The sequence below is a fragment of the Typopeltis vanoorti genome, chromosome 12 (assembly GCF_054136105.1).
Source record: "Typopeltis vanoorti isolate ZY-2024b chromosome 12, IOZ_Tvanoo_1.0, whole genome shotgun sequence".
Classification (NCBI taxonomy): Eukaryota; Metazoa; Arthropoda; class Arachnida; order Uropygi; family Thelyphonidae; genus Typopeltis; species Typopeltis vanoorti.
The window spans coordinates 119,045,810-119,071,841 of NC_143560.1; the positions used below are offsets into that span (position 1 = coordinate 119,045,810).

Below are 26,032 nucleotides of genomic sequence, written 5' to 3' on the forward strand. Positions count from 1 at the left end.
CATGATCATTCTTCCCTCTACTTGCTACATATCTGAAAAACTCTCTAGAGTTTTTCTTAGCCTGATTTGCCAATTTCTGCCCATACTCAACTTTTGTTTTCCTTACTAACTGAGTCATTCTCCTGGCTTGTTCTTTATATTCTTCATGTGACTGATTACCATTATTCATCTTGTACTTACTCCAAAGGACTTTCTTTTTCCAGATTTCATGCTTAAACATTGATCCATTTTACACCAACCTTATTCAGCCTTTTGGCCTTTGGGATACATTCGTATATTGATACTGGTATGTATTTCTTTGTAAGTTCCCATGCAGCATTTATTTCCCTACCGCTCAACTCCTCGTTCTGTTATAGCTCCAAGTTGTCTCCTAAGCTTGTTATAATCACCAGCTTTATAATTCCACATATATCCTTTCCTCACAAAAGCCTGCATATGCCTAACCACAACACAGGTGATTACTTCATGATCACTTTCACCAACTTGAGGAAAATGTGAAACCCCAGTAGAGTGGGAGGAAATATTTAATTGTAGTTAAAAGTATGAAAACCAGAGACAAACTATTACAGGATTTTACATTCGAAGGTAGCAGATAGCACAGTAATACCTATAATGATAGGAAGCCAGGTGAGAACAGTAAAAATCAAGAGATTTCCAATGAAAATATGCAATTAAATTTTAATCCAGACTTTCTCACAAAATGCTGTAAAATTAGTAACATAGGGAAAAAAATCTCAAGTGAAGATTCAAATTGGTTTTTTTGGCAAAGTCACCTTCACAGCAGATAGGAATATACTTATACCAGATTTTGTCAATATCATTACATCTTGAGTTTTGGTGAATTATCCAGGAGTATAGCGACATTGCCTTCAGAGCTAATATGACTACAGCTCCTTTTGCTTTCCTATAGCAAACAACTATATATTTTCTCCTATGGACTTTTATCTTAAACCAAATAGCTTCAAATACATTTCTTCTCAATTCTACCTTCCTGCTAAACTTTTTTTTTTTTTAAGTTGTATTTGTTCTTATCTTGTTAGCTCCCTGCCTCGAGTCCTGTTCTCTCTGTCCTGTCTGAAAATGCAGTATTGTTATGATATAATCCTCCTTTTGTCAACAATGTTTTACTGATCCCAAAAACATCTCACCCTTGGTCCTGATTGTAATATGCCATTGGGCCCACATATTTCCTGGAATCTTGTATTGGTGTCTCATTCGGATTTGAGACTTGAGAATTTGCATTCAGGATTGTATGATCATCCTTCTCATCTTCACAGTAGCTCACTTCGATGCAAAGTGAACATGTGTGCAGTTTCATCCTCTCTAATAGCTTGGGTTTCCCCTGATTTTGGCACATTCATTTTCCCACTGAACAAAGCTTTCTCCAGACACAAACTTTATTCAAATCTATTCAAGTACAATCTATCAGGGATATACAAGTTCTTTTGTCCTTTAAGTTCATTCCAAACATCTAAAACCTTTACAACATTTCTCCTGCACATATTACACATGAACTCATTTGCTATCATGGTACTCCTCCTCAATTCACTTCTTTCATTAACTATTTTATATCCTCTTATATTTTCCATACTTTAAATCATTTGTTCTAGAAAAAAATTATTAATTCTTTTACTTTCCCTTTTTGAAATCCACAGCAGCATCACCTATATTTTTAATCTTCATATGATGAAAGCACAGTATCACAACCTGCTCATCTAGTATATCCCTAATTATGCATAATCACTATTCCCTTACTTTGCCTTTTTTTCACTCATTAATATGCCCCTTACTTTTCTCTCTCACCTCTCCTTTCTTTCTCTTCACCATCATATTGCTTGCCAGACACTTCTCTAAATGCTGTAATTCCTGCTTTGTCCTCTGAAAAGTGCCTTTCACGGGACAGAGTAATTTGTATGTGTGCAATTTCACTCATAAAAGCAACTTTGTTCTCTTGTCTTTCTTCACTTCTACTGTGTTACCTTTCTTCCAACTCATATTCTGTCATTCAATTTTATTTTATTTTAAAAATCTTCGCACTGAAATGCAGTGCTACATACTATGGTCTACTAGAGCAAAGGGTGATTGCCCCAATAGGCCAGAAAGGATGAAGCCAAAATACATAAAGATCTATCCTATGCTGGGATGAGGTATTCTAGAAGTCATTTGTTGGTGATGACGCCAAGCCACCAGCGTGCCCTCCAAAGCTCTGAGTGACAAGATTTTAATGTCTGCCGAAGTAATGCCTATAGAAGTCAAGTATTTGTAACTCTTGTTACACCATAAAGAGAGATGGTACCACTAATAAAATGAGGAGCCGCCCCAAACTCCTCTTCAATCTGTCGAGCAAGATCTATATTCTGCCCATAATATGAGCCCTTGTTCCTATGAACTGACAAGAGGGCATCCAGCACCCACTATCTGTCCATCAATAACCCAAACTTTTTCACTCTTCTTTGCAATTAAATTGGACTTTCTAATACCAGCTGTAGTCCTATAGCGTGGTTCAACTGCAGTCTCCCAACTTTTGTTTTTCAACCGGTTATTTCGGTTATTTAATATGGAGACCACAGCATCATTCCACTTCACCCAAATGCCACGAGTTTGAAAACAACATTGGGCAATATGAGAAAGGGTTTCACTATAGCAGCTACCTGCCCTACAGCTCATGTCACCTCTACAGCCATGTGTTGTGCGGGCCTTCGTGGGCAGGGCATTGATCCTAGCCTTGATTAAGTCAATAAATTCATAACCAGGTAGGAGTCTAGAACCTTCCCATACTTTGATGCTGGGAAGGTACTAGATTAGATCCATAAAGTGATGCACCATCAACAGAGCTATATAGTTGAGTAGTCCATTTCTTATGCTCTGCTGATGCAGCCTCTATCAGTTGACCTTGATACGTGGTCTGCCCTGTAGTACGCTGAAAGCCTTCTTGGATAATAGGACAATGAAATGCATCTCTGCAAATTTGAGAATTGGATATTTCTAATTTCTTAATTCTATTATAACGAAGGTGTGGGATAAGCCAACAGAGGGAAGGGATACCAAGTCTGCCGTCCTTCACCATGGAATGAAAATAGGCAACAGAAGTATCTAAAGATAGCCATGAATGAATGGCAGAGCGAATAGCCCTATACATTCGGGACAGTACTGAGACATAGGTACGGCCGAGTATCAACTTATGATAGTACTTAGGGAGCAAATAATTTGAAATGAGGAAAAGCTTTTGCTGGGGTTTCAGAGGAGCTTTTCTTAAAGATGACAAAGCATTTTCTAAAGAGAAGGGAATAGAAGACCATCCTTTTGGTGAAAGAAGATACTAAGGTATCTCCATTCCTCCAGGACAGTAAGGCAATGCAATGGCCTATCATGCATGTCAAGATTTTCGACCTTTAGCTTCTTGTCATGCCCCGAAGGGACAAGTGCTAATGAGCAGACTTCTCTACATTTATGGTAAGACCTTTGACATGAAAGATGTCGACTGCCCGGTCAAGGGGGTCTTGCAGGCCTACCTTAGTGGAGGCCACCAGAATAAGGTCGTCTGTAAAGGCCATAGCATTAAAAGAAGACTCATCAAGAGAGAGTGACTGATATGGTTAAGTAGAGAATGAAGAAACTCATCAGTGATCTAGTTGAAGAAAAGAGGGGATAGAGGATCACTTTGGCAAACACCTCAAACAGCAGGAATAGAAGTCGCACAGGAATATTATTAGTAAGAGAATTATTAGAGTATAACTCTAAAGGATATGATAGAAAGGAAGCTGGACAACCTGCAATAGATAGTGCTCTTAAAATAGCAGGAAAAGAACTATCAAAGGCTTTCTGAAGGTCCAGGGAAGCCATAAACAAAGGCTTAAGACGGCAGGAATCGGAAAGGAGGGCGGAAAGAATATAGATGTTCTCAGCACAGCCATCCGAAGTGACAAAGGCTCTCTTCCAAACGTCATGTTCGATATACTTTTGCAGTCTCTCGACTAACGCTTTATGATAAGGTTCATTCAGCCTCACTTAGTTCTGTATTTGCCTCTTCATTCTCTACAAAACTCACCTTTTTTTTTTTTTCCACCACACTCTTGACATAACAGTGTGGTGAAAAAGTATGTATGTGCGGTATGTCAAAAGAGGGGACCCTCTATCCCCTCTTTTCTTTCCTTTAACATGCACACTGGACATCCACTCACATAACACTTCTGACTCACTCTCACCATTTTTGCTTGTCACATGCAAATTACCCACTTTCAATAGTTAATTGCCCACACAGCATCTCATGAAGTACCTCATATAAAATTCCCTACACAATGATTTCCTGCTTTCACTGTCATTTTGGTTCATTTTTGGCCATTAGCATCACTAGTAATCATATATGTGAAAATAAGCTTATAGATACATACCAAGTCAAATAAATCCCATACATTGAATTAAAATTATATATTATACAAAATCTAAAGCTGATAAAAATCAGTGATAGTGTGTGATCTGTGGACAAAATAATGCCCTATTAGATCATAGGTAACTCCTCTTGTTTTCCAATGTCACTTTCATATAATTTGTAATTGCCCAGATGTCCATATGGCATAATTTTAGTCATCATACCCTCACTAATGCATATAGCATGTATTGCTAGTCTACTTATACACCCAGCAAATGTCTTAATGTCTATATGTCTTGGACACATACAGCTGCATTGTAATTAATTAAAACAAATATTGATTTTCAATCAGATAAGTAGATCATGAATTGTAGATCTACTGCAATATTTGTTATATACTATTTACCTTACTTACCTATCCTCTTCGTTCCCGCAGAGCATAGGGCCTCAACCATTGACTTTCATCTGACTCTATTCAATGCTTCTTTTTTTGATCTCTTTCCAGGAACGTCCCACCTGCCTCCACCTTGCCTCTATTTCTAGTTCTCTTCTCCATGTTATCCTGGGTTTGCCTCTTTTCCTCTTGCCTTGGGGATTCCATTCTAGTGCAATTTTTGCTGTTTCTTTATCTGGGTTCCTGATTGTGTAACCTATTCAGTTCCATTTTCTTTTAGTGATTTCATTTCTGATGCTGGTTTGACCTGTTCTCTCCCAAAGTTCTATGTTTGTTATTTTATTTGGCTAGTATATTCCTAGCATCTTCCTCAAGCATTTGTTTATGTAGACCTGTATTTTATTATGGTTTCCTTTGTTAGTGACCATGTCTCAGCTCCTTATAGTAAAATTGGTTTAACATTAGTGTTGAAGAGCCTAATTTTGATTTTTAATTTTATTTCTTAGGACCCACCCCCCTAATTTTCTTCATCATATTGAATGCAATCTGTGCTTTCTGGATTCTATTTTGTATGTCCTGTTTGGTTCCTCCTTGTGTGCTAATCACTGATCCTAGGTAGATAAAGTTATCTACCTGTTCCAGTGTTTTCCCTAGTATTTCAAAGACTAATTCTTGTTTGGGACTTATCTTCATTACTTTGTCTTGTTATGATTTATTTTCAATCCACATTTATTTGCTTCTTGGTTTAAATTGTCTATTTTCTTTTGGTTGTGTTGATGTTTTTGTGCCAAAAGGCATATATCATTTGCAAAATCCAGGTCACAGATTTTATTTGACCATCCCCATTGAATGACAATTCTTTCTTCAGATGTTTTCCTCATCACCCAGTCAATGACAATCAGAAAGATGGTTGGGGAGAGTATACATCCTTGTCTTACTCCTGTGTTTGTTGCCAGTGGTTCTGATAGTTTGCCATTATTTATTATTTGGATTTTGTATTTTTCATGAGTTTTCTCTGTTATATTTATATTTTTAGAGGTACCTGTGGCAAAGTATAATTATTAAAGAACATGTATGTCCACAGTAATAACTTTTAATTAATAAATAAGGTACAGATATTTTATACTAAAACTAATAGTACATCTTCAGTGTTACAAACAGACAGGAATGGAATACAAGTAACGAACATTCGGTGGATCACCTATTAAAATACATTGTTGTTGCGAGCTTGGAAATGAAAGAAATTAATAAATAATTAATTAAAGATTATTATTATTATTATTACACCAAACCTCCAGGGAGTCCAAAGACTCATCGAGGGAGGGCATTTACTCTACAGATCCTCGTCTCACTACTCCACCAGCCTTCATCATCTAACACCAACGCCATATATCGCTGACTACTACCACCACTAGTACTTTCGCAGACAATCACAAACATCCATGCCCACGGCGGAGTTCAAACCCGCAGCCTTTTGGCTGGAGAACAGATACGCTAACCACTCGACCAACCAGGCTAGCATTATCTTAATATTTAAGATAATTGATTTTTTTAATGATTGCATAAAATAAAAGTCTCCCAGATCTTCGAGAGAGAGAGAGAATCATTTCGATTTAAATTCGGTTGGTGTAAAATAGCTTCACAACTTTCTTTAAAGAGGCGTTCATATTTGAACCTGCATCTATGAAGCAGAATAGCTTTATTCCACTGGATATTATGGGTAGTGGTAATACTGTGTTGTGCTAGACCAGACTTCTGAGGTTTGTTGTAATCAATATAATATTGATGTTCTTTGATTCTTTTTTCCACAGAACGGCCAGTTTGTCCAAAATAAGAAACATCGCATTCACATGGTATTTGGTAAACACCAGCCAAAGACAGAGATGACAGTTTATCTTTTGTAGAAGGCAATAAGGAAGAAATTTTGTTGATAGGAATATACGTGGGAATTAATTGGTACTTTTTTAAAATTCTACCTATAGGTTCTGAGATTCCTGGAATGTAGGGGATTGGAACTCTGCAAACTGTTGAAGAAACCTTAGGTATTGAAACATAAGATTCAGTTTCTTTCTTTTAGGGTTACACGGTGATCAGCATTCGTATCTTTAAATTTAGGGACACAAAAACACACACGCGTTGAACATATTGTAAAACACGTGTTTTTGTGTCCCTAAATTTATAAATATGAATAAGATTCAATTATCTGTTGGATTTGATTAGGGTGATAATTATTAGATTCCATTAACTTTTTAATGATGGAAAGTTCTTGTTGTAAGATTTCTGGAGAAGAGCAAACTTTATATGCTCTATTAATTACAGATTTAAGAATGCCAAATTTTTGAGATGTGTGGTGAGCAGACCTTTTATGAATATATCTGCCCGTAAATGTGGGTTTTCAAAAGACGCTTGTAGATAAGGTACCAGAAGAAGTTCGAGTAAGCAGGATGTCCAAAAATGGTAAAGTACCAGAATTTTCTTTTTCCATGGTGAATTGGATACGAGGGTGAAGGCTATTTATCTATTGTAGAAAGGTGGAAAGCTCATCTTCAGTATGTGACCAAATGGCAAAAACATCTTCGACATAACGATACCAAAGAGATGGCTGAGGGTGAATGGATGAAAACCTAGTCTCTTCGAATTGTTTCAAAAGATAGTTAGCCAAAGGTGGAGACAATGGGCTACCCATGGCAGTACCATCAATTTGTTTGTAGAACTTGCTTTTCCAACTAAAATAACCTGAATAGATAACAAATTCGAAAATCTTTGTGATATTCTAGAGGGTAATCTTCATATAATAATTTGACTGTGTCGGCTAATGGAATATTGGTAAACAGAGATACAGTGTCGAAACTGACTAGCAACTCAGATCCTTTGATTTTTAGATCCTTGATTTTTCCAAGGAAATCTGTTGAATTTTTTATGTAGGATCTCGAATGTCCAGTGAGAGCACTTAAAGAATGAGACAAGACTTTTGCAATTCGATAAGTAGGAGAATCAATGCAATTCACAATTGGTCATACTGGATTATGGATTTTCGAGAGATAGACGGGGAGTTCTTCCAAAGTAGGTTCGTAATTTATCCACAAAATTTGCGTTCCAACTGATGACCTCATCAAGTAATTTATTTAATTGTTTAATTTGAGAATTTGTAGGATTATGCATGATCTCTTTGTAGGAGAGCTGTCTTCTAAAAGACTTGATACTTTTGTCTCATAGTCAGTCTTATTCATGATTACAATAGCCTTTCCTTTATCGGCCTTTGAAATAGATATGTTATTATCTCTTCTTGAAGAAGTTAGCCCTTTGATTTCAGCATTTGATAAATTGCATGGAGGTAATTTGCTTTTAAATAAAGAAGTGCTTTTAAATAAAGGAAAGGCTATTGTAATCATTAATAAGACTGACTATGGGACAAAAGTATCCAGTCTTTTAGAAGACAGCTCTACCTACAAAGAGATCACACATAATCCTACAAATTCTCAAATTAAATAATTAAATAAATTACTTGATGAGGTCATCAGTTGGAACCCAAATTTTGTGGATAAATTAGGAACCTACTTTGGAAGAACTCCCTGTCTATATGGTCTCCCGAAAATCCATAAAGAAGGCTATCCACTATGACCAATTGTGAATTGCATTGATTCTCCTACTTATCGAATTGCAAAAGTCTTGTCTCGTTCTTTAAGTGCTCTCACTGGACATTCGAGATCCTACATAAAAAATTCAACAGATTTCCTTGGAAAAATCAAGGATCTAAAAATCAAAGGATCTGAGTTGCTAGTCAGTTTTGACATTGTATCTCTGTTTACCAATATTCCATTAGCCGACACAGTCAAATTATTATATGAAGATTACTCTCCAGATATCACAAAGATTTTTGAATTTGTTATCCATTCAGGTTATTTTAGTTGGAAAAACAAGTTCTACAAACAAATTGAGGGTACTGCCATGGGTCTCTTTGTCTCCACCTTTGGCTAACTATCTTTTGAAACAATTCGAAGAGACTATATTGTGTACGTCTGTAATACTGCGGAGCAGAAAGCAAATTGAGAAACTACTGCTCTACCTTATCTCCAGAACAACCACCATGGCGAGCAAACCCTTACAATTGGCCCCAAGTTCCCGGTGTCCCTTAAATGGGACAGGGGTGCGAAGAATCTCCGGGCTCAAAATGGTGTCCACTTTTAAAATTGCAACTTGGAATGTCAGACCTCTGTATGAAGCTGGCAAATTAAGAAATGCCACAAGAGAAATGAAGAGGCTGGGCATCCGGATTTTGGGAATTTGCGAGACAAGATGGCCAGGATCTGGAAAGTGTCAACAAGATAATATGACAATGTATTACTCTGGGAATGATGAGAACAAACATCGACATGGTGTAGCTGTAATAGTAGATGAAGAAATCAATAAATCAGTAATAAATTGGATTCCATTTTCTGAAAGGATAATGCTGTTACAACTTAAGGGAAACCCCGTTAACATAAATATCATCCAAGCTTATGCACCCACAGCTGACAAAAGTGAAGATGTTGAAGAGTTTTATGAACACCTAAAAGAGATTAAAAACCTAACAAAGAAACATGATATAAACATAGTGATGGGCGACTTCAATGCAAAAGTGGGAAGAGGGGGTGATGGAGAAATTGTTGGCGAACATGGCTTAGGCACCAGAAATGACAGAGGAGATCGCCTAGTCCAATTCTGTCAGGAAGAAGATCTAACAATAGCAAATACCTGGTTTAAACTTCCACCCAGAAGACTGTACACTTGGAAATCGCCTCAAGATAACCAACATAATATTGTCAGAAATCAAATTGATTATATACTGATAAATGAAAGATTCCACAGTAGTATAAAGAGTGCAAAGACTTATCCTGGAGCAGATATCTCATCAGACCACAATCCCATAGTTGCAGAAATACGTCTTAGATTAAAATCAGCTATAAAATCACAAAAGAAGAAAAAGAAAATTGATGTAGAAAAACTGAAAGACCCGAACATAAATAAAAGTGCCAAGACACAGCTTAACCTGCGATTACAACAGATTAACATAGAAGAAAATAAAAGTGTGGAATCTCTTTGGAATAGCTTAAAGAATGCCATCGTAACAACAAGTATTGAAGAAGTAGGTTATGTGAATAATATAAAACAACAGGAATGGATGACAGATGAGATTCTTTCTCTTATTGATACAAGAAGAATGTATAAAAACAAAGACCTAGCCAGGTATACAAAAACACATAACATCATCAAGAAAAAAATAAAAGAAGCCAAGGAAAATTGGATGAAAAATTTATGTACTGAAATTGAACTGCTTCAGAAGCAACATGATAATTTCAATCTGTATAAGAAAATCAACGAAATTTCCAGAAAACTGAGGAAAAAGCAAATAGTGTCTCTAAGAGACGAAAACGGAAAAATAGTTCTAGAAGAAGAGAATAAAGCACAGATTTGGATAAAATATGTAACAGAACTTTTCAATGATACTAGACAGAAGCCTATAAATATAAAAGATAACATTCAAGGACCAGCAATCATGAAATGCAAAATAGAGAATGCTATACAAACAAGTAAAACAGGAAAAGCCAGTGGACCAGATGGTGTGCAAACAGAATTTTTAAAATTAATCGAACCAGATAACATCAAACTTCTTGAAAAACTATTTAATAAAATATATGAAAGTGATGAATTTCCATCAGATTGGCTCAAATCTACATTTATCACTATCCCAAAGAAACCCAAAGCAAATTCCTGTGGTGACTTCAGACTTATTAGTCTAATGAGCCAAACATTAAAAATATTTTTGAAAGTAATTCAGAATCGCATTTATAGAAAAAGTGAAGAAACTCTAAGTGAAACACAATTCGGCTTTCGGAATGGTTTTGGTACTAGAGAGGCCCTTTTCTGTACCCAAATATTGATACAAAAATGCATAGAAAAACAGAAATCTGTCTTTATGTGTTTCATAGATTTTGAAAAAGCATTCGACAAAGTCAGACACACCAACTTAATAGAAATCCTTCAACAAATAAGGCTAGACAAACAAGACATAAGACTAATAACAAATCTGTATTGGAATCAGTCAGCTACTGTTCAGTTAGACAACATTACCACCAGTGATATTAACATCAAAAGAGGAGTGAGACAAGGATGTGTGCTCTCACCACTCCTGTTCAACATATATGCAGAGGTAATCTTTAAAAAAGCATTGGAAGAATGTCCAGAGGAAATCACAATAAATGGAAAGATTGTTAACAACCTACGATATGCAGATGACACCGTGCTAATTGCAGATAACATTATGGATCTCCAAAAACTCGTTGACAGAGCATACATAGAAAGCCAAAGAATGGGAATAAATATAAACATCAACAAGACAAAATACATGATCATCGGCAAACATCCAGCCTCATCAATGAAACTGACACTCAATGGGAAAAATATTGATCAAGTGTCAAGATATAAATATCTTGGTTGCTGGCTTAATGAACGGTGGGATCCAGAAATAGATATAAAGACAAGGATTGAAGTTGCACGGCAGTCCTTCATGAAAATGAGAACACTATTCTGCAATAAAGACCTAAACATGGAAGTCAGATGCCGAATGCTGAAATGCTACGTGTGGTCTATTCTGCTCTATGGAATTGAAACATGGACATTGAAGGCGACAACCATCAAGAAAATCGAAGCCTTTGAGATGTGGCTATACAGAAGAATGCTAAAGATATCATGGACAGAAAAAATTACCAATGAAGATGTCTTAAAATCCATTGGCAAAGCTAAACATCTTGTACAAATAATCAAGAAACGAAAAACATCATATCTTGGACACATCATGAGAAACAGCAAATACCAACTTCTACAAACTATTTTGGTAGGAAGAATTGATGGCAAAGGAACTAGAGGAAGAAAAAGAATATCATGGTTTGACAACATCAAGACGTGGACAGGAAAGAGCAGTGCACAACTGCTCAGATTAACACAAGAGCGCAGTTTGTTCGCCAAGATGGTCGCTGACCTTCGATAGAAGATATCACAATAAGAAGAAGAAGGTTTTCATCCATTCACCCTCAGCCATCTCTTTGGTATCGTTATGTCGATGATGTTTCTGCCATTTGGTCACATACTGAAGATGAGCTTTCCACCTTTCTACAACAGATAAATAGCCTTCACCCTCGTATCCAATTCACCATGGAAAAATAAAATTCTGGTACTTTGCCATTTTTGGACATCCTGCTTACTCAAACTTCTTCTGGTACCTCATCTACAAGCATCTTTCGAAAACCCACATTTACGATCAGATATATTCATAAAAAGTCTGCTCACCACACATCTCAAAAATTTGGCATTCTTAAATCTGTAATTAATAGAGCATATAAAGTTTGCTCTTCTCCAGAAATCTTACAACAAGAACTTTCCATCATTAAAAAGTTAATGGAATCTAATAATTACCAACCTAATCAAATCCAACAGATAATTGAATCTTGAGTTCCAGTCCCCTACATTCCAGGAATCTCAGAACCTATAGGTAGAATTTTAAAAAAGTGCCAATTAATTCCCATGTATATTCCTATCAACAAAATTTCTTCCTTATTGCCTTCTACAAAAGATAAACTGTCATCTCTATCTTTGGCTGTCATTTACCAAATACCATGTGAATGCGATGTTTCTTATTTTAGACAAACTGGCTGTTCTGTGGAAAAAAGAATCAAAGAACATCAATATTATATTGATTACAACAAACCTCAGAAGTTTGAGGTTTGTTGTAATCAATATATATATAAATGAGATATTAACAATCTGGAAACAGCATAACCCATTTGGTATACAAATGACCCCGCAAATGAAGATAGATACACTATTATTTGCAGATGATCAAATAGTATTAGCTACATCAGAAGATGACTTACAAAGATAATTAAAATCATTAAATGATATCTCAAAGCAATATAATATGACAATATCCAAAGAAAAAACAAAAATAATGGCATTCAAAGGAGAAAACCCAATAAGAAGTAAAATAGTGATAGATAATACAATACTAGAACAAGTAAACACTTTCAGATACTTGGGATGTGATCTATCATACGAAGAAGAAAAAGACATAGACACTAAAATATCAAACTTTGTCAAAGTAAATGGCATAATAAATAATATATTTAAGCCATCCCTGGTACAAAAACACACTAGAATCAGACTATATAATGTCTTGTCAAAACCGACTCTACTATACGGAAGCGAAACATGGACCATGAAAAGGAAAGATGAAAAACGAATTCAAACAGCAGAAATGAAGTTTCTCAGAAAAACAGCTGGATATACCAAGTGGGACCACAAAACAAATGAAGAAATCTTACAATCCCTAAAAATCAAACCAATTAATTACTACATAAGTCAGTATAAACAAAAATGGCTAGAACATTTAAATCGAATGGACAGCAGCAGACTACCAAAAATATTATACAGATACAAAATAAGTGGAAAAAGAAGAATCGGAAGACCAAGAAAGAGATGGCATGAGACCGGAACAGGCCACATGGCCTATATTCCATGATAGGAAGAAGAAGATATTTGTCTTTTGTATCCTTGTTTTTCAGTTTGGATATATTATATTTAATTCTTTGGTTCTTGCCTTTAAATATTTTTCTTAGTTTCATTTTTAATTTTGCAATCAATAATAAGTGGTCTGCAAAGGCATCTGCACCTCTCCAAACTCTTATGTACATCCATCAAAGAGGTTTTTCATGATCTGTTTATTAAAATATGGTCTATTTGGTTTTTGGATTTCTTATCAGGTGATATCCAAGTCTGTTTATGGATGCCTTTATGTTTAAATATGGTTCCTCTTATGATCATATCATTGAAAGTGCAAAAGTATTTTAGAATTTCCCCATTTTCGTTAAAGTTTCCTAAACCTTCTTTTCCCATTATTCGTTCATATCCCATGTTACTATTTCCTACTTTTGTATTCATCTCACCTATAATTAAAAGCATATCTTTACTTTTGACTTCATCTACTTCTTTTTGCAGCATGTCATAGAAGTCTTCTTTCTCTTCTGTTTTTGCATTATTTGTTGGTCCATGTATGTTTATTATAGTCACATTTCTGTATTTAGTTTTAAATCTAGCTTTGATGATTCTTTCAGAAACTGGTTTCCATTCAATTAGTGCTCTTCTAGCATCTGTTGTTAGCATGAAAGCTACACCTTTGCTATGTATGTCATCTTCATTCTGGTTTCCAGAATATAAAACGTATTTGTGTGTTGTTAGTGGGATTTCTCCACTACCATTCCATCTTGTCTTGTTTAGACCTATTATTTCTATTTTGTATTTTTCCATTTCTCTGGTTAGTAAGTTAGCTTTTCCACTTTTGTACAAAGTTCTAATATTCCAGCATCCAATTTTGGTTAATAGTTTTGGGCTAAAGAGGTTTTTTTCTTGGAGTTTTCCCTGTCAGCTTCCCCAATGGGACTTTCATTGGCTTGCTTCTTTTCCCCAGTACTTCTCCCTCTTGATTTTGTGTTGGTTTTCCAACAATGGTTGAGGTTTCTGTAGCAATATGTTCTTTCCATATTATGGTTGCTAGCCACAAGTACAACCCTCCTCCTTTCTCATCCGGGCTTGGGACCGGCAATGGCTAGTTTATATACTATTACATGTGTTATTTTTTACTATTTTATATACTATTACATGTGTTATTTTTTCTCTGCAAACAATTTTATCAACTTGTTTGCACAGAAAAAAGACAGTGCATTAAAAAGAAAAACTGCCATCTCTCTCTTTTCTATGCACACACACACACACACTTACACAGCTAGTTATTACAACTAGTTATTGTAAATGTTTTACAATAACTAGTTTACATTTACAGTGTTGATATACTCTGAACATAAATAAAAAGTGTATTTGTGTTATAAATTATAATTTATGATACTACATTTTCCCATTTCATTGTTTCTAATAGATACATTACAATATCATTAATTGCTCTGGAACAATAAAGTGATATGCAAATTATTTTCTTCATTTCTTCACCCTTTTGCTGAAGCAAATAAATTTTTCACTGATTTATTTTAGAATAAATTCTTAATAAAATACTTGTTAAAATTGCCTAAAAGAAAAATGTACTTTCTGTATTAAATTATGTATCTATGTATAAATGAAATAAAAGATATTATTGGGAATATTTCTCTCTCTCTCTCTGTAATAAATTTAGTTTAATCCTTCTTCCAAGTGTGAGCAAACAAAGTTTGCACCTGAAGATATTTTCAGGTGCAAACTTTGTTTGCTCACATTTGGATAAAGGATTAAACTAAATTTATTATAGTCTAACCAAGTGAAAAATAAACTTTCAACATCTTTCTCTAAATCCAGAGTAATTTAATAAAAAGGTGGCACACCTTTTGGCAACTCCTATAGGTAAAGAATACCTCACCATTGCTTCTGCCTGGTATCTCCACTTCTTGGCCTTGCTTCCACTGAAGAGACCTCAATAAAGGTCTAAACTAGTCTGGGTAGTGGCCCTTCCCTTAACGCATAACATTATACATATCCACAAGGAGATGTGTTTTGCATTATGGGAGATACCGAGATAGGCGTGATGTTAGCTTGGTCCACCTGTGCTACGAGTTGCCCGGTGTTGTACTACCTTACCCCAGCCCTGAAGATATTTTCAGGTGCAAACTTTGTTTGCTCCCACTTGGATAAAGGATTAAACTAAATTTATTATAGTCTAACCAAGTGAAAAATAAACTTTCAACCTCTCTCTCTCTCGCAGTGTGTTATTACATTCCTTTCATTATTCTCTTTTAAATAACTTCCCTTATAATATAGAATTCCTTTGTATGTCTGTCTAAGAATTTTAGTAATGTGTAATCTCTGATGTGAATTTGATTTTTCATATAGCCTTTCTATGGTGGTAAAAAACATCGTATAACTGCTAATATATTCCAGCCCAATGAGAAAAAGCCTTTTGTAAATATTTCTGGAGAATGGAATGGTGTAATGCATGCAAAATGGCTTGATGGAGTAAGTACATGATCCTAATATGATGATTCTCAACTAAAATACTAATTTTTGGCAGTTTACTATTAAAAAGTGTATATTTTGATGATACCTGTTAAGTTGTTTTTCTTAATCTCATCTGCACTAAGTTCTCTTCGACCTATGGAAGTGTATACCTATAATCCATGAGTTATAGTACTCTGTTTTAGTAGCAAGATCAATAGATCGTGGATTGTAAGTCTACTACACTTGTGCACTTGTATTTTATATTTGTTTATCAACCTGTTTGCATAGAAAAAGACAGTGCTTTAAATAGAGAAACTGTCATATACACACTGTACACACACACACACTGAGTGGTCACTTTATTATGAACTGCATTTAATAATGAGTGGGACTCCTTTTGCCTTAACAACAGCTTGTAATCTCTGTGACATTGATTCAAATAAGTATCTAAAATGTTCCTCTGGGATTTTTGTCCATCTAATTCCATCTAATCTGGAATAAGCAGTTCACATCGGCAACATGCTGATGTGAACTGCTTATTCTACCTCATCCCAAAGATACTGTTAAAATATGTGTTTATTTTAAATATGTTATCAAATCTTTTCAATTATATCTTGTGCTCTGCGCCTTTGTAAAACTATACTTATCTCATTTAAACCTTTCTTCTTAACCTTTACTATACTTCTGACTTATGGCCGAAAATAATATATAAAGCTCACGTGTGCAAAACTTACAGAACAAAGAAATTGCCTCAGGCTGGGGACAATCTGTTTGTCTGACCCACTGGTGTTTATTCTCAACTGAATTTGGAAAATTTATTTAGTTTCTAGCTGTGCCACCAAATTCGTGGGTAGGAGTTGAATCTCCCTCCAAAATAATAAATGCAGTAAAACACACGGAACCTCTCTTAATTCTAATTAAATCTAGCGACTTAAGTTTTCTCTTATGCAGTCATGACAATATCTATTTTTTTAGGCTCACACAGATTGGCTTTTAATGAGTAGTGCATTGGATTAGAAATCAGGCAAGTTATTTAAACAAGAAAACAATTTGTTTAACATCAATGAAATGCACAATAGGTCAATTTTAAGTACTAAGTAAATTAGCATCTATGTTTCAAATCACAACTAATGACTACGTTTACAATTTAGTTCCTTATCATAATCAATTATAGTTAGACCACGTGTCTATAATTGTCTCTCGTTAAACTTGGTAATACTCGGATCAATTTTTACATAAAATTCTGCAGGTTTAGGTAATAGCTATAACATTAAATAAACGATGTTTCACCTTAAATTTTAGCCAGACCTTCTCTCACATATAACAAAATACTTCAGATATCAGCATAAGGCCTAAAGTCCTCAAGTATCACTATAAACAAGTCCCTTAATTAAATCACCGTCACAATCTTCTTATTTCTAGCTAAACAAAGGAAAAATCTTACTTTGAACAGATGTCTGGTTCTTTTCTGAATGATCCCTGAAATTACTTCCTTCTATTACCGTCCAACTTTAGTACTGCACTTAGATGTCATCTCTGGGATTTCATGAGATCTCCTCTTAATATTGGCGAACATTTGGATCTTGGCGGCACAAAAATTCGCCATCTAATTTCTTCTAAAACCGTTTATCTTAGTCACGTTGCTTTCTCTGCATTTTCTATCTGGAACACAGGTCTCCGATGGCAATTAGAAATCATTTCCCAAGATGTTATCAAAACTCTGCTGCCGTAACGTACGTCATATCATCGTAATTCTTGACTCCAAGACCTCGTCAACTTCTGGTCGGAACCCCACGTGACCTCGAAAATTCTCACTGACCAAGGTACCACTAAAAAAACGCTTTTCAACATAGCGAACTGCTATTTATATTGTCCCGATGACCTTCGTTTTTGCTAACGTCATCTCTCCCCCCCCCCCCCCCCATCACCCTCATCCATCGGTGCAATTAGTCGGGAGAACCCTGTGTACTGTTGACCATCAAGGTTGCAGTTGCCCCAAGTCATTTGTTAATACCTTAATCCATCTGGAATTACTGGTGACTAAGAGGGGTTTGGGTTTCTTTAGACACTATTAACCTTACACCATTAACCTTACACTTATTTTTCTGTTCTTTTACAAAACCCTTTGAGGTGACAATATTCAATAATATACAAATTTTATTATTTCCAAATGAAAAAATATGAAAATTTCTCTATTAACCCACAAGTATTTTTAGTGAATTTTGTTTACCAGTAAAATCAGTATATAAAGTATTTTTGTATAAAAATCCTTCTATATGCGATTATACAATACTCTATTGGGTTAAGGTCTGGGGACTTAGTTGGTCTGACATAAACGAAACTTGCCATCATGTTTCCTGAACTACTTCAACATGCTATGCACACCTTGTGGCATGGTGCATTGTCTTGGTACCCATTTGACAATGGGTAAACTGCAGCCATGAATGGGTGAGCATGATCAGTGACAATGTTAAGATAGGCTGTGACATTAAGGTGCTGTTCATCTGGTATCAGGGATCCTAACAAGTGCTAAGAAAATATTCCCCACACTATTACTCCCCTGCTACTTGGCAAGAAGGGTCCGTTGCTTCATGTTGTTGCCACCATTCTGATTCTGCCATCAGCATGATACAATACAAACCAGGACTGGCCAGACCTGACATTGTTCCAGTGTTCAGCTGTCCAGTGTTAGTGATCACATATCTACTGAAACTGCATATTCTTATTCTTAGCTGACAGCATTGGAACCTGGGGTGATCGTCTTCTCCTATACCCCATCTATGACAGCATGCAATGAACTGTGGGCTTCACCACTGTTTTACTAAGCTGTGATTGATTTGACTGATTGTGTCCCTCCTTCACATTTCATAATTCTTTCGATTTTTCTCTGACCTCGTGTATGAATGAGCTGGAAATTCCACAGAACTGCCATTGGCTTGAAGTTGTCTAATTATTACTCCACTCCTGGTATAATCTAAACACTGCTGTGTGTGTGATAAGCTAGAAGAGTACACATTTCAGAGATACTGAACCATCCCATCTGGCACAAACAATCATACCATAAAGTAACTTAAGTCACACTTTTAGCCATTCTAATGCATTAGTCACAAAACAAAACAGAACTGTCGAATGCTTATCTGCCTGATTTATACAGCCACATAACTCAGCATCTGTAGGAACAATGTTTTCCTCATTTTCATGACTTGAACAGAGTATTGAAAATAATGTAAAAGTTGAAAAACCTCTCCTGCAAGAAGCTGTAGGATAGGAAATTAAAACCAGGAGATTGCTTAGTGTTTTAAATCTATAATTACATACAGGAACTACTGAAGAAAATAAGAAGATTAATAAATACTTTTTTATCCATCATCATCAATTTCCTGATATGTACCCTCAAGGGATGTTTAGACTACTATGACAGCACTACATGGTTAACTTTACATTTTTACTAATCTCTTATCTACAATTTTTCTCCAAATTAGCGTATTACTTGTTAGTACTCCAATATTGTCATATCTAACATTTTGTGCTTCTAAGGCAGCTCTGACTGAATCAATTCACCTAGACCTAGGTCTTCCTCGGGGTCTCTTTCTTGCCATCTTGGCATCAAACACTTGTTTTTCTAACCTTTCCTTCCTCATTCTTTTTAAGTGTTCATAGCACCTTAAATTAGCTCAGCTCACACATCGTTGAATGCTAACAATGTCAAGTTCCTTTCTAGTACGATTCTTGCATTGATGCCATCTGTTTACTCCTCTAATTTTTCTCATAACCCTTATATCTGTAGTATATAGTCTTTGATCGGCTACTTTATTTCTAACCCAGTTCTTAAATCCATAACTTAAAACTGGTTTGAGCACCGTATTATATACTGCTAGTTTGGTGTTTTGACTAATTTCTCTGTTATTCCATATAAATTTATTCAGCTAGTTACCCAACATACCAACTTTGCTTATTCTGTTGTCTATTTCCAGATTTAACCTGCCATCTTCACTAAAAACTGTGCCTAAATAGCTGAAATATTTTACTTATTGTATATCTGGTCAAATATCATCTATTCCAGCTGCATTTCAAGTTTTTGGTGACTTTTTCTTCCTGAAGTATTGATATGTAATCCTCTTTGCATTCCTCTGGAATATGTATAAGTATGGTTCTGTCACTGCTTGTTTTATTTAATGCAACTTTCATAGTAATTACTCCAGACATCTAAGATACCCTTTCTTCAGTTTTCATGTTACCTTTATCATCTTTGATTCCTTTTATGATACTCTTTTCTCCATTTCTAATTTTATTTTTTTTCAATAGCCTCCAGAACACTTTGCCACTTTCCTAGTACCAAAGTCTTCCCATGACTTTTGTTTAGCTACTTCTACACATATCTTAGCTCTCTTACATTTTCTCTGTATTCTTTTAGTGCATTTGCTGACTTATTTGCTTGGAACTTTTTGTGTGCTTCCTTCTTTTCCAGAACTGCTTCTTTAACTTCTTGTGTCCACCATAGGGTTCTTATTTTTCTATCCTTGCAGACAACTTCCCCACATACCTCCCTAGCTGAATCAATCAATGTCTTCTTCAGAGTTTGCCACCGAGACCCCAAAGTTTGCTTTTTGTTTTCAAACTGATTCAAATTTTTTTCAGTAATGTTTGTAGAGTTGAGTCTACAATTTACCTGTAAAATCTGGAAAACTTTAATTATTTTTATAACTTTCTTACATACTGTTCTTTTCAGTGTAAAATCTATTTTTATCCTGCTTAGCACTAAGTACTGGTCACTTCCAATTTCATATCCTTTGTACACTCTTATATCTTGAAGTAGCATGAATATATCACTATCAACAATAATGTAGTCAATGAAACTTTTCTTATTTCTTGTGCCCTCCATGTGAACTTGTGCACATCCTCATGTTGGTAAAGGGTGTACCAACATAAGGATAGTAAGCACTAGTCTGTGTCTTGAGCAGAAAATCAGCAAATACTTATCATTATTGTTCGCTTTGCCCTTTCTCAAATTTTCCCAATATGTTTCTATGTCTGGTGTGATTCATGTCCTACTCTGCTGTTTAGCTCTCCAATAAGGACCTTTTTTCCATTTTCTTTTAAGTCAACTGCCTATTCTAATCACTCGTAAAATTCTGCCACTCTTCCTTAGGAGAACCTTCAGTCAATCCATAGGCACAAATAAGTTTCATTGTCCATTTCCCCATTTTGAAGTGTGCCCACATCACTCTACTCGAAACCACCTTAAAATCAAGAAGTTTATCTTCATGTTTGGTGTTGAATGCTATCACTATTCCTTTATTTCCTTGATTATTATTTCCTAAATATCCACATGGTACTTTTCCGATTCTTTGATAAGTTCGTTTTCATTTCCATTATTACTCCTTATATTGATGGTTCCTACCTTCAGTTCTTCTGTCTCTGGGTTTATACTACTTCTAGATGTTGAGTTGGAGCTTATTCCAATAGCTGACTCTTCACTGTTTACCCTGGTTCTCTGACGAAAATAGTTGGGCCTTGTTTAACCGGGCACTGCCCTAGCCAGCATGAAATCTCATCATTCACATTTATGGTTTAAGCCAACAGAGAGTACAATTTGGTCGGCTAAGTCCCAAATTGCCAGCCCATATTCATTCCTTTGATAGCTGATGGCTAGTAGATACTTATTAATAGGGTGCACGAAGTGAAGGTGAAGATTGGATAACATTGGGTCAGAAGCCCAGTCAGTTCTCTGCATTTCTGAAAGGCTATGTAGAGGTCTCCTGTTAGTTATTTGTCTTTGATCCTTAAATAACCCCCAATACTATTTCATGATCATCAAATTCTCATATGTACCCTCAGAGGGATTTACAGAATATTATGATGTACTATATGAAATGGTTACATCATCACTATCTTCTTCTACTGACAACTTTTGCTAAATTAATATATTTCCAGACTTCAGTGTTGTCAGATCTTATATTTCATCTTCTAAGGTAACTTATTGTATTAATCCACCTACATCTTGGTCTTCCTGTGGGTCTTTTTCCTATCAACCTGGCAAAGAACACTTGTTTTGCTAACCTTTCCTCTCATTCTGTTTAAATGTTCATATCATATGATATTAGCTCTTCTCACACATTCCTGAGTACTAACAGTGTCAAGTTTCTTCCTAATATCCTCATTTTTAATTACTCTGTCACTTATGCTGCATGTTCACTCTTTAATGTTCCTCAGAAATCCCATATCTGTGATCTTTGATAGTAATTTATTTCTAATCCAGCATTCAGATCAATAAGTTAAAATTATTTAGAACATTGTCTTGTATACAACTAATGTTCTGACTAATTCCTCTATTGTTCCATATGAATTTATTCATTTGACTACCTATGCCAGTTATGCTAATTCTTGCCTATTTTCATATTTAATATGCCATCCTCACTAAAAATTGTGCCTAATAGCTGAAATATTTTACTTTGTCTGTAGGTTCTGTATTGAAGATGCAGCTGATGTTTTCAATTTTTCTGCCCATTTTCATTGTCTTCGTCTTTTTTTTTTATTATTGATTTTCATGCTAAATTTATTATAGCAGTTATTCAATTATTAATGTGATGAATTGCTGTTCAGAAGATGTCAGAAAAAGGTTAGGAATGGCTAAAACAACAGTCAGGGACCTGTCTAAAATCTGGAAGGATGGATCTATCTCCATGGGAGGAACAAAGTTGAGGATTTTAGATGCAGTTGTTTTTCCAACAGCGACTTATGGATGTGAGACTTGGAACCTAAAGAAGTCAGATAAGAAACGGATATCTGCTTTTGAGATGTGGTGTTACAGAATGCTGTTGAGGATATCATATACTGAAAGGTGTACAAATGAATGGGTGTTAGAAAAGATCAGTAGAACTTTAAGGCTCCTTAAGGATATTGACAGAAGAAAGTTAAAATATTTTGAACACATAGAAAGAATGGAAGGAGGACTTCTCAGAACAGTAATAGAAGGTAAAATTCTTGGGAAAAGAGGCAAGGGTAGACCATCAATGAGATGGATGGATGGCGTGTGTGGAGTGACTGATCTTCAGAGAATTGTGGCCGCCAGAAAACAACAGGACTACATGGCGAGGCCTGGTGTGGAACATCACCGAGCATCGGAGTGACCATACGGCATCTGTAAATGCCCAGTGAACATAGTAGTAGTAGTAGTTATTCAATTTAGTTTGGGAATCCTGCACAGCATTTATTTAGAAGTATAACATTATCTGCATAAAATTAAGAACTGAGATTTACATCACCAACTTTGATATTGGGTTTATTGCTACTCTCTTTCATAATGCGATCCATATAAATGATAAATAACAGTGAAGATAATGTACTCCCTTGTCTAACACTGATTTAATATCAAACCATCTTCTTGTGTCTCCTGTAATTCTAACTACTGACTCACAACTCAAATACAGTCATATCCCGACTCACGCTACCCCAACTTACGCGAATCTGGAGTAACGCGGTTTCATATATGTATGCATTCCCGTCCCGCTTCACACCTCACCACTAGTAGTATCTTTCCGGCACCGGCCACATTCGCCAGTGTTACACTTGCTGTGAACAAGCACTGACGAGTTTCGCACAGTCTCCATTCATACATAATTTTTATAGTCTACAAACCTTGCGATTGTTTAATGTTATGTTCTTGATAAAAATTTTATCACATAAAAAATAATAATGTCATTTAAAGGAAGCAAGTCCGATTCTTCTACAGCTAGCAAGAAAAGAAAAACATTGACTTTGGAAACAAAACTCCACATTGTTAAGGATTTTGAAGGCGGAATGAAAATTTGTGAGCTAGCAAAGTTTGATCTACGGGAATCCACAGTAAGAACAATCATAAAATAAAGGTTTACAGATTTTGGCGGAGATAGATTCTAACGAGGAATGAATTGTAGCCACAAGGTAAGGAATAAAAAATTCATTAGCTTACTATGAAAAAATTTTGCGTGACAAGAAAAAGACATTATGCCGTCAGGCGAATCTGTTAGATTTTATGAAACCATTGACATCGAAATAACTTTTTTTTTATGCACGAAAAACTACAATTATCATTATATTTCTTAAAAAATATAGGTGTTTTTGTAAACCTTTGGTCCCAATTAACTAATATTTTGTATGTTTGTATGCAAAATTATACCCGAGTTATGCGAATTCGACTTACGCACTTTTTGTTGGTCCCACCTACCGCGTAACTCCGGGGTATGACTGTATAGACTATGTATTGCTTGATATAATGTCCAATTTACACCATATAACCGTAGCGTTTTGAACTTCTTTTCTCTTAGTACCTTATCTCATGCATTTTCCAGATCTGCAAACCTTGCTACATTCCCATGATTTCTCAACTATTTGTCTCAAAGTGAAAAGCTAATTCTGACAACCTCTGTTTGGCCTGAAACTAGCTTGTTCTTCTCCAAGTTTCTTCACAGTTTTTCTTAGCTTTTTTTCAGGTATGCTTGCCTAAAACTTACCAGGAATGCTTAGTAGCAAAATTCCTCTAGAATTTGACCTTCTGACCATGCCTTCTGAATTATAGATTATAGCCACTGAAGAACTCCATATTTGAACACTGTAGATGCCTTTCCACATTTTAAGTTTTGATGACTTTTTCTACCTCAAATATTGATTCCTGATTGCATTCCTCTTCAGTATTTTCTACCACCATGCTTTTGCTGCTTGTTTCATTTAGCAGTCTTTCAAAGTAATTACAACAGACATCTATCATATAATATCTGTATCTTCAGTTTTCATGTCACCGTTATCATCTCTGATTTGTTTTACATTAGGTACTTTCTCTTCCATTTCCAAGTTTATCAATAGCCTTCAGAATATTTTGCCAATATCCTGATATTTATTTTCATTGTTCTCACCATCTCTTCCCATGACTTTTTGATGTAATCCTCATTGCATGTTTCATTTAATAGAACTTTAATAGTAATTACTCCAGACATCTAGGGTATCCTAGATGTCTGGAGTAATACCCTAGTTTTACACATTGTTTTGCCTTCTTTCATTTTTATCTGTGAGAAGGCAAAAGCACAAGACCACAAGCTGACTTACTTGTCAGAAACTTTTGATATGCTTTCTTCTTTTCTTTGAATGCCTCCTTAAATTTTTGGATCCACAGTTCTGATTTTTCTATCCAAGAATCCACTCCCTTCACTGGCCCACCCTTGAGTATACTGTATTCATTGCACTTGTAATTTTCCCTATATAGGGGAAACAGTATGCACAATTCCTTTCAGAAAATAGGAACATAAACAATATATTAAATATAATTAACTATGGTCAAACTGGTCTTTCTGATCATGCTCTGAACACTTTACATAGAATTTACCGGAAAAGCACCTGTTGTTTACATCACACCAGAACATGGTATGAACGTAAATTTAAGGAGCCTGTGAGATTCTAATCAATTACCCTTATCTTAACAATAATGGCGATCTAAAAATTCCAAGAATATAGAAGGCACATATTCTACTCACTTAACCTTTCTCCCTAAGAGTTAATTATAAATAGGACCATAGGTAATCCAGGATCCTAAATCTAATATAACAATTGTCATGTTAAATTAGGACATCAATTTTACTGTAACAAAATTATCTTTATGAAAGAATGTTTCTCTGATGTTGTCTTAAATAGAATATAGCTTTGATGTAGTTAATTTAATTTATTTTATTTCATTTATTTATTGTAATTTTATTTTCACTTGAGGTCAGGCCAGTAAAATAACCATTGATCAAATCATTGTCTCTTCAGCATACTGTGTGATTTAATTGTAATTAAGACAAGCTAAATGTAATTTAGCTTGTCTCTGTATATATATATATATATGTGTGTGTGTGTGTGTGTGTGTGTGTGTGTACTGCAGATGATGACCTCAATATGAAAGTTGAAATGCCGGAAAATTAAAATAATTATTTATAACACGATTGTAGAGTCCATAGCTTGTAACAAAACATTGCCATGTTTGGACAAGTGGCTAAAGAGAAAGAAGGAATCTAACAAGTTTCTTGAGAAACTTGAAGTTGCATTCATCGGAAAAAATACTATGGGTAAGCTATTCCAAAGAACAGAAATAGATGGAATGAAGGAAAACGAGAAGTCACTTCGATATGTTTAGAGTTGAACTGTATATGAATGTTGACTAGTAGCTGCTCGTGTTCTTACATGATTAGAGGAAAGAGGAGAAATAGTGTTGGCTAGTTCGATGAAGCAGACCCATGAAAGTACCTATA

At 35.3% G+C, this 26,032-nt stretch overlaps 1 protein-coding gene across 3 annotated transcripts in view; it reads left to right on the top strand.

The window, feature by feature from the left end:
* The window catches only part of LOC150101175 (oxysterol-binding protein-related protein 9), a 613,809-nt gene that overhangs the window by 498,753 nt on the left and 89,024 nt on the right, over positions 1–26,032 (top strand). For all 3 annotated transcript variants that reach the window (XM_090402198.1, XM_090402199.1, XM_090402200.1), the window contains exon 18: positions 15,669–15,791. In XM_090402198.1, coding sequence (XP_090258324.1) covers positions 15,669–15,791 — 123 coding nt within the window. The remainder of the gene's footprint in view (positions 1–15,668; positions 15,792–26,032) is intronic.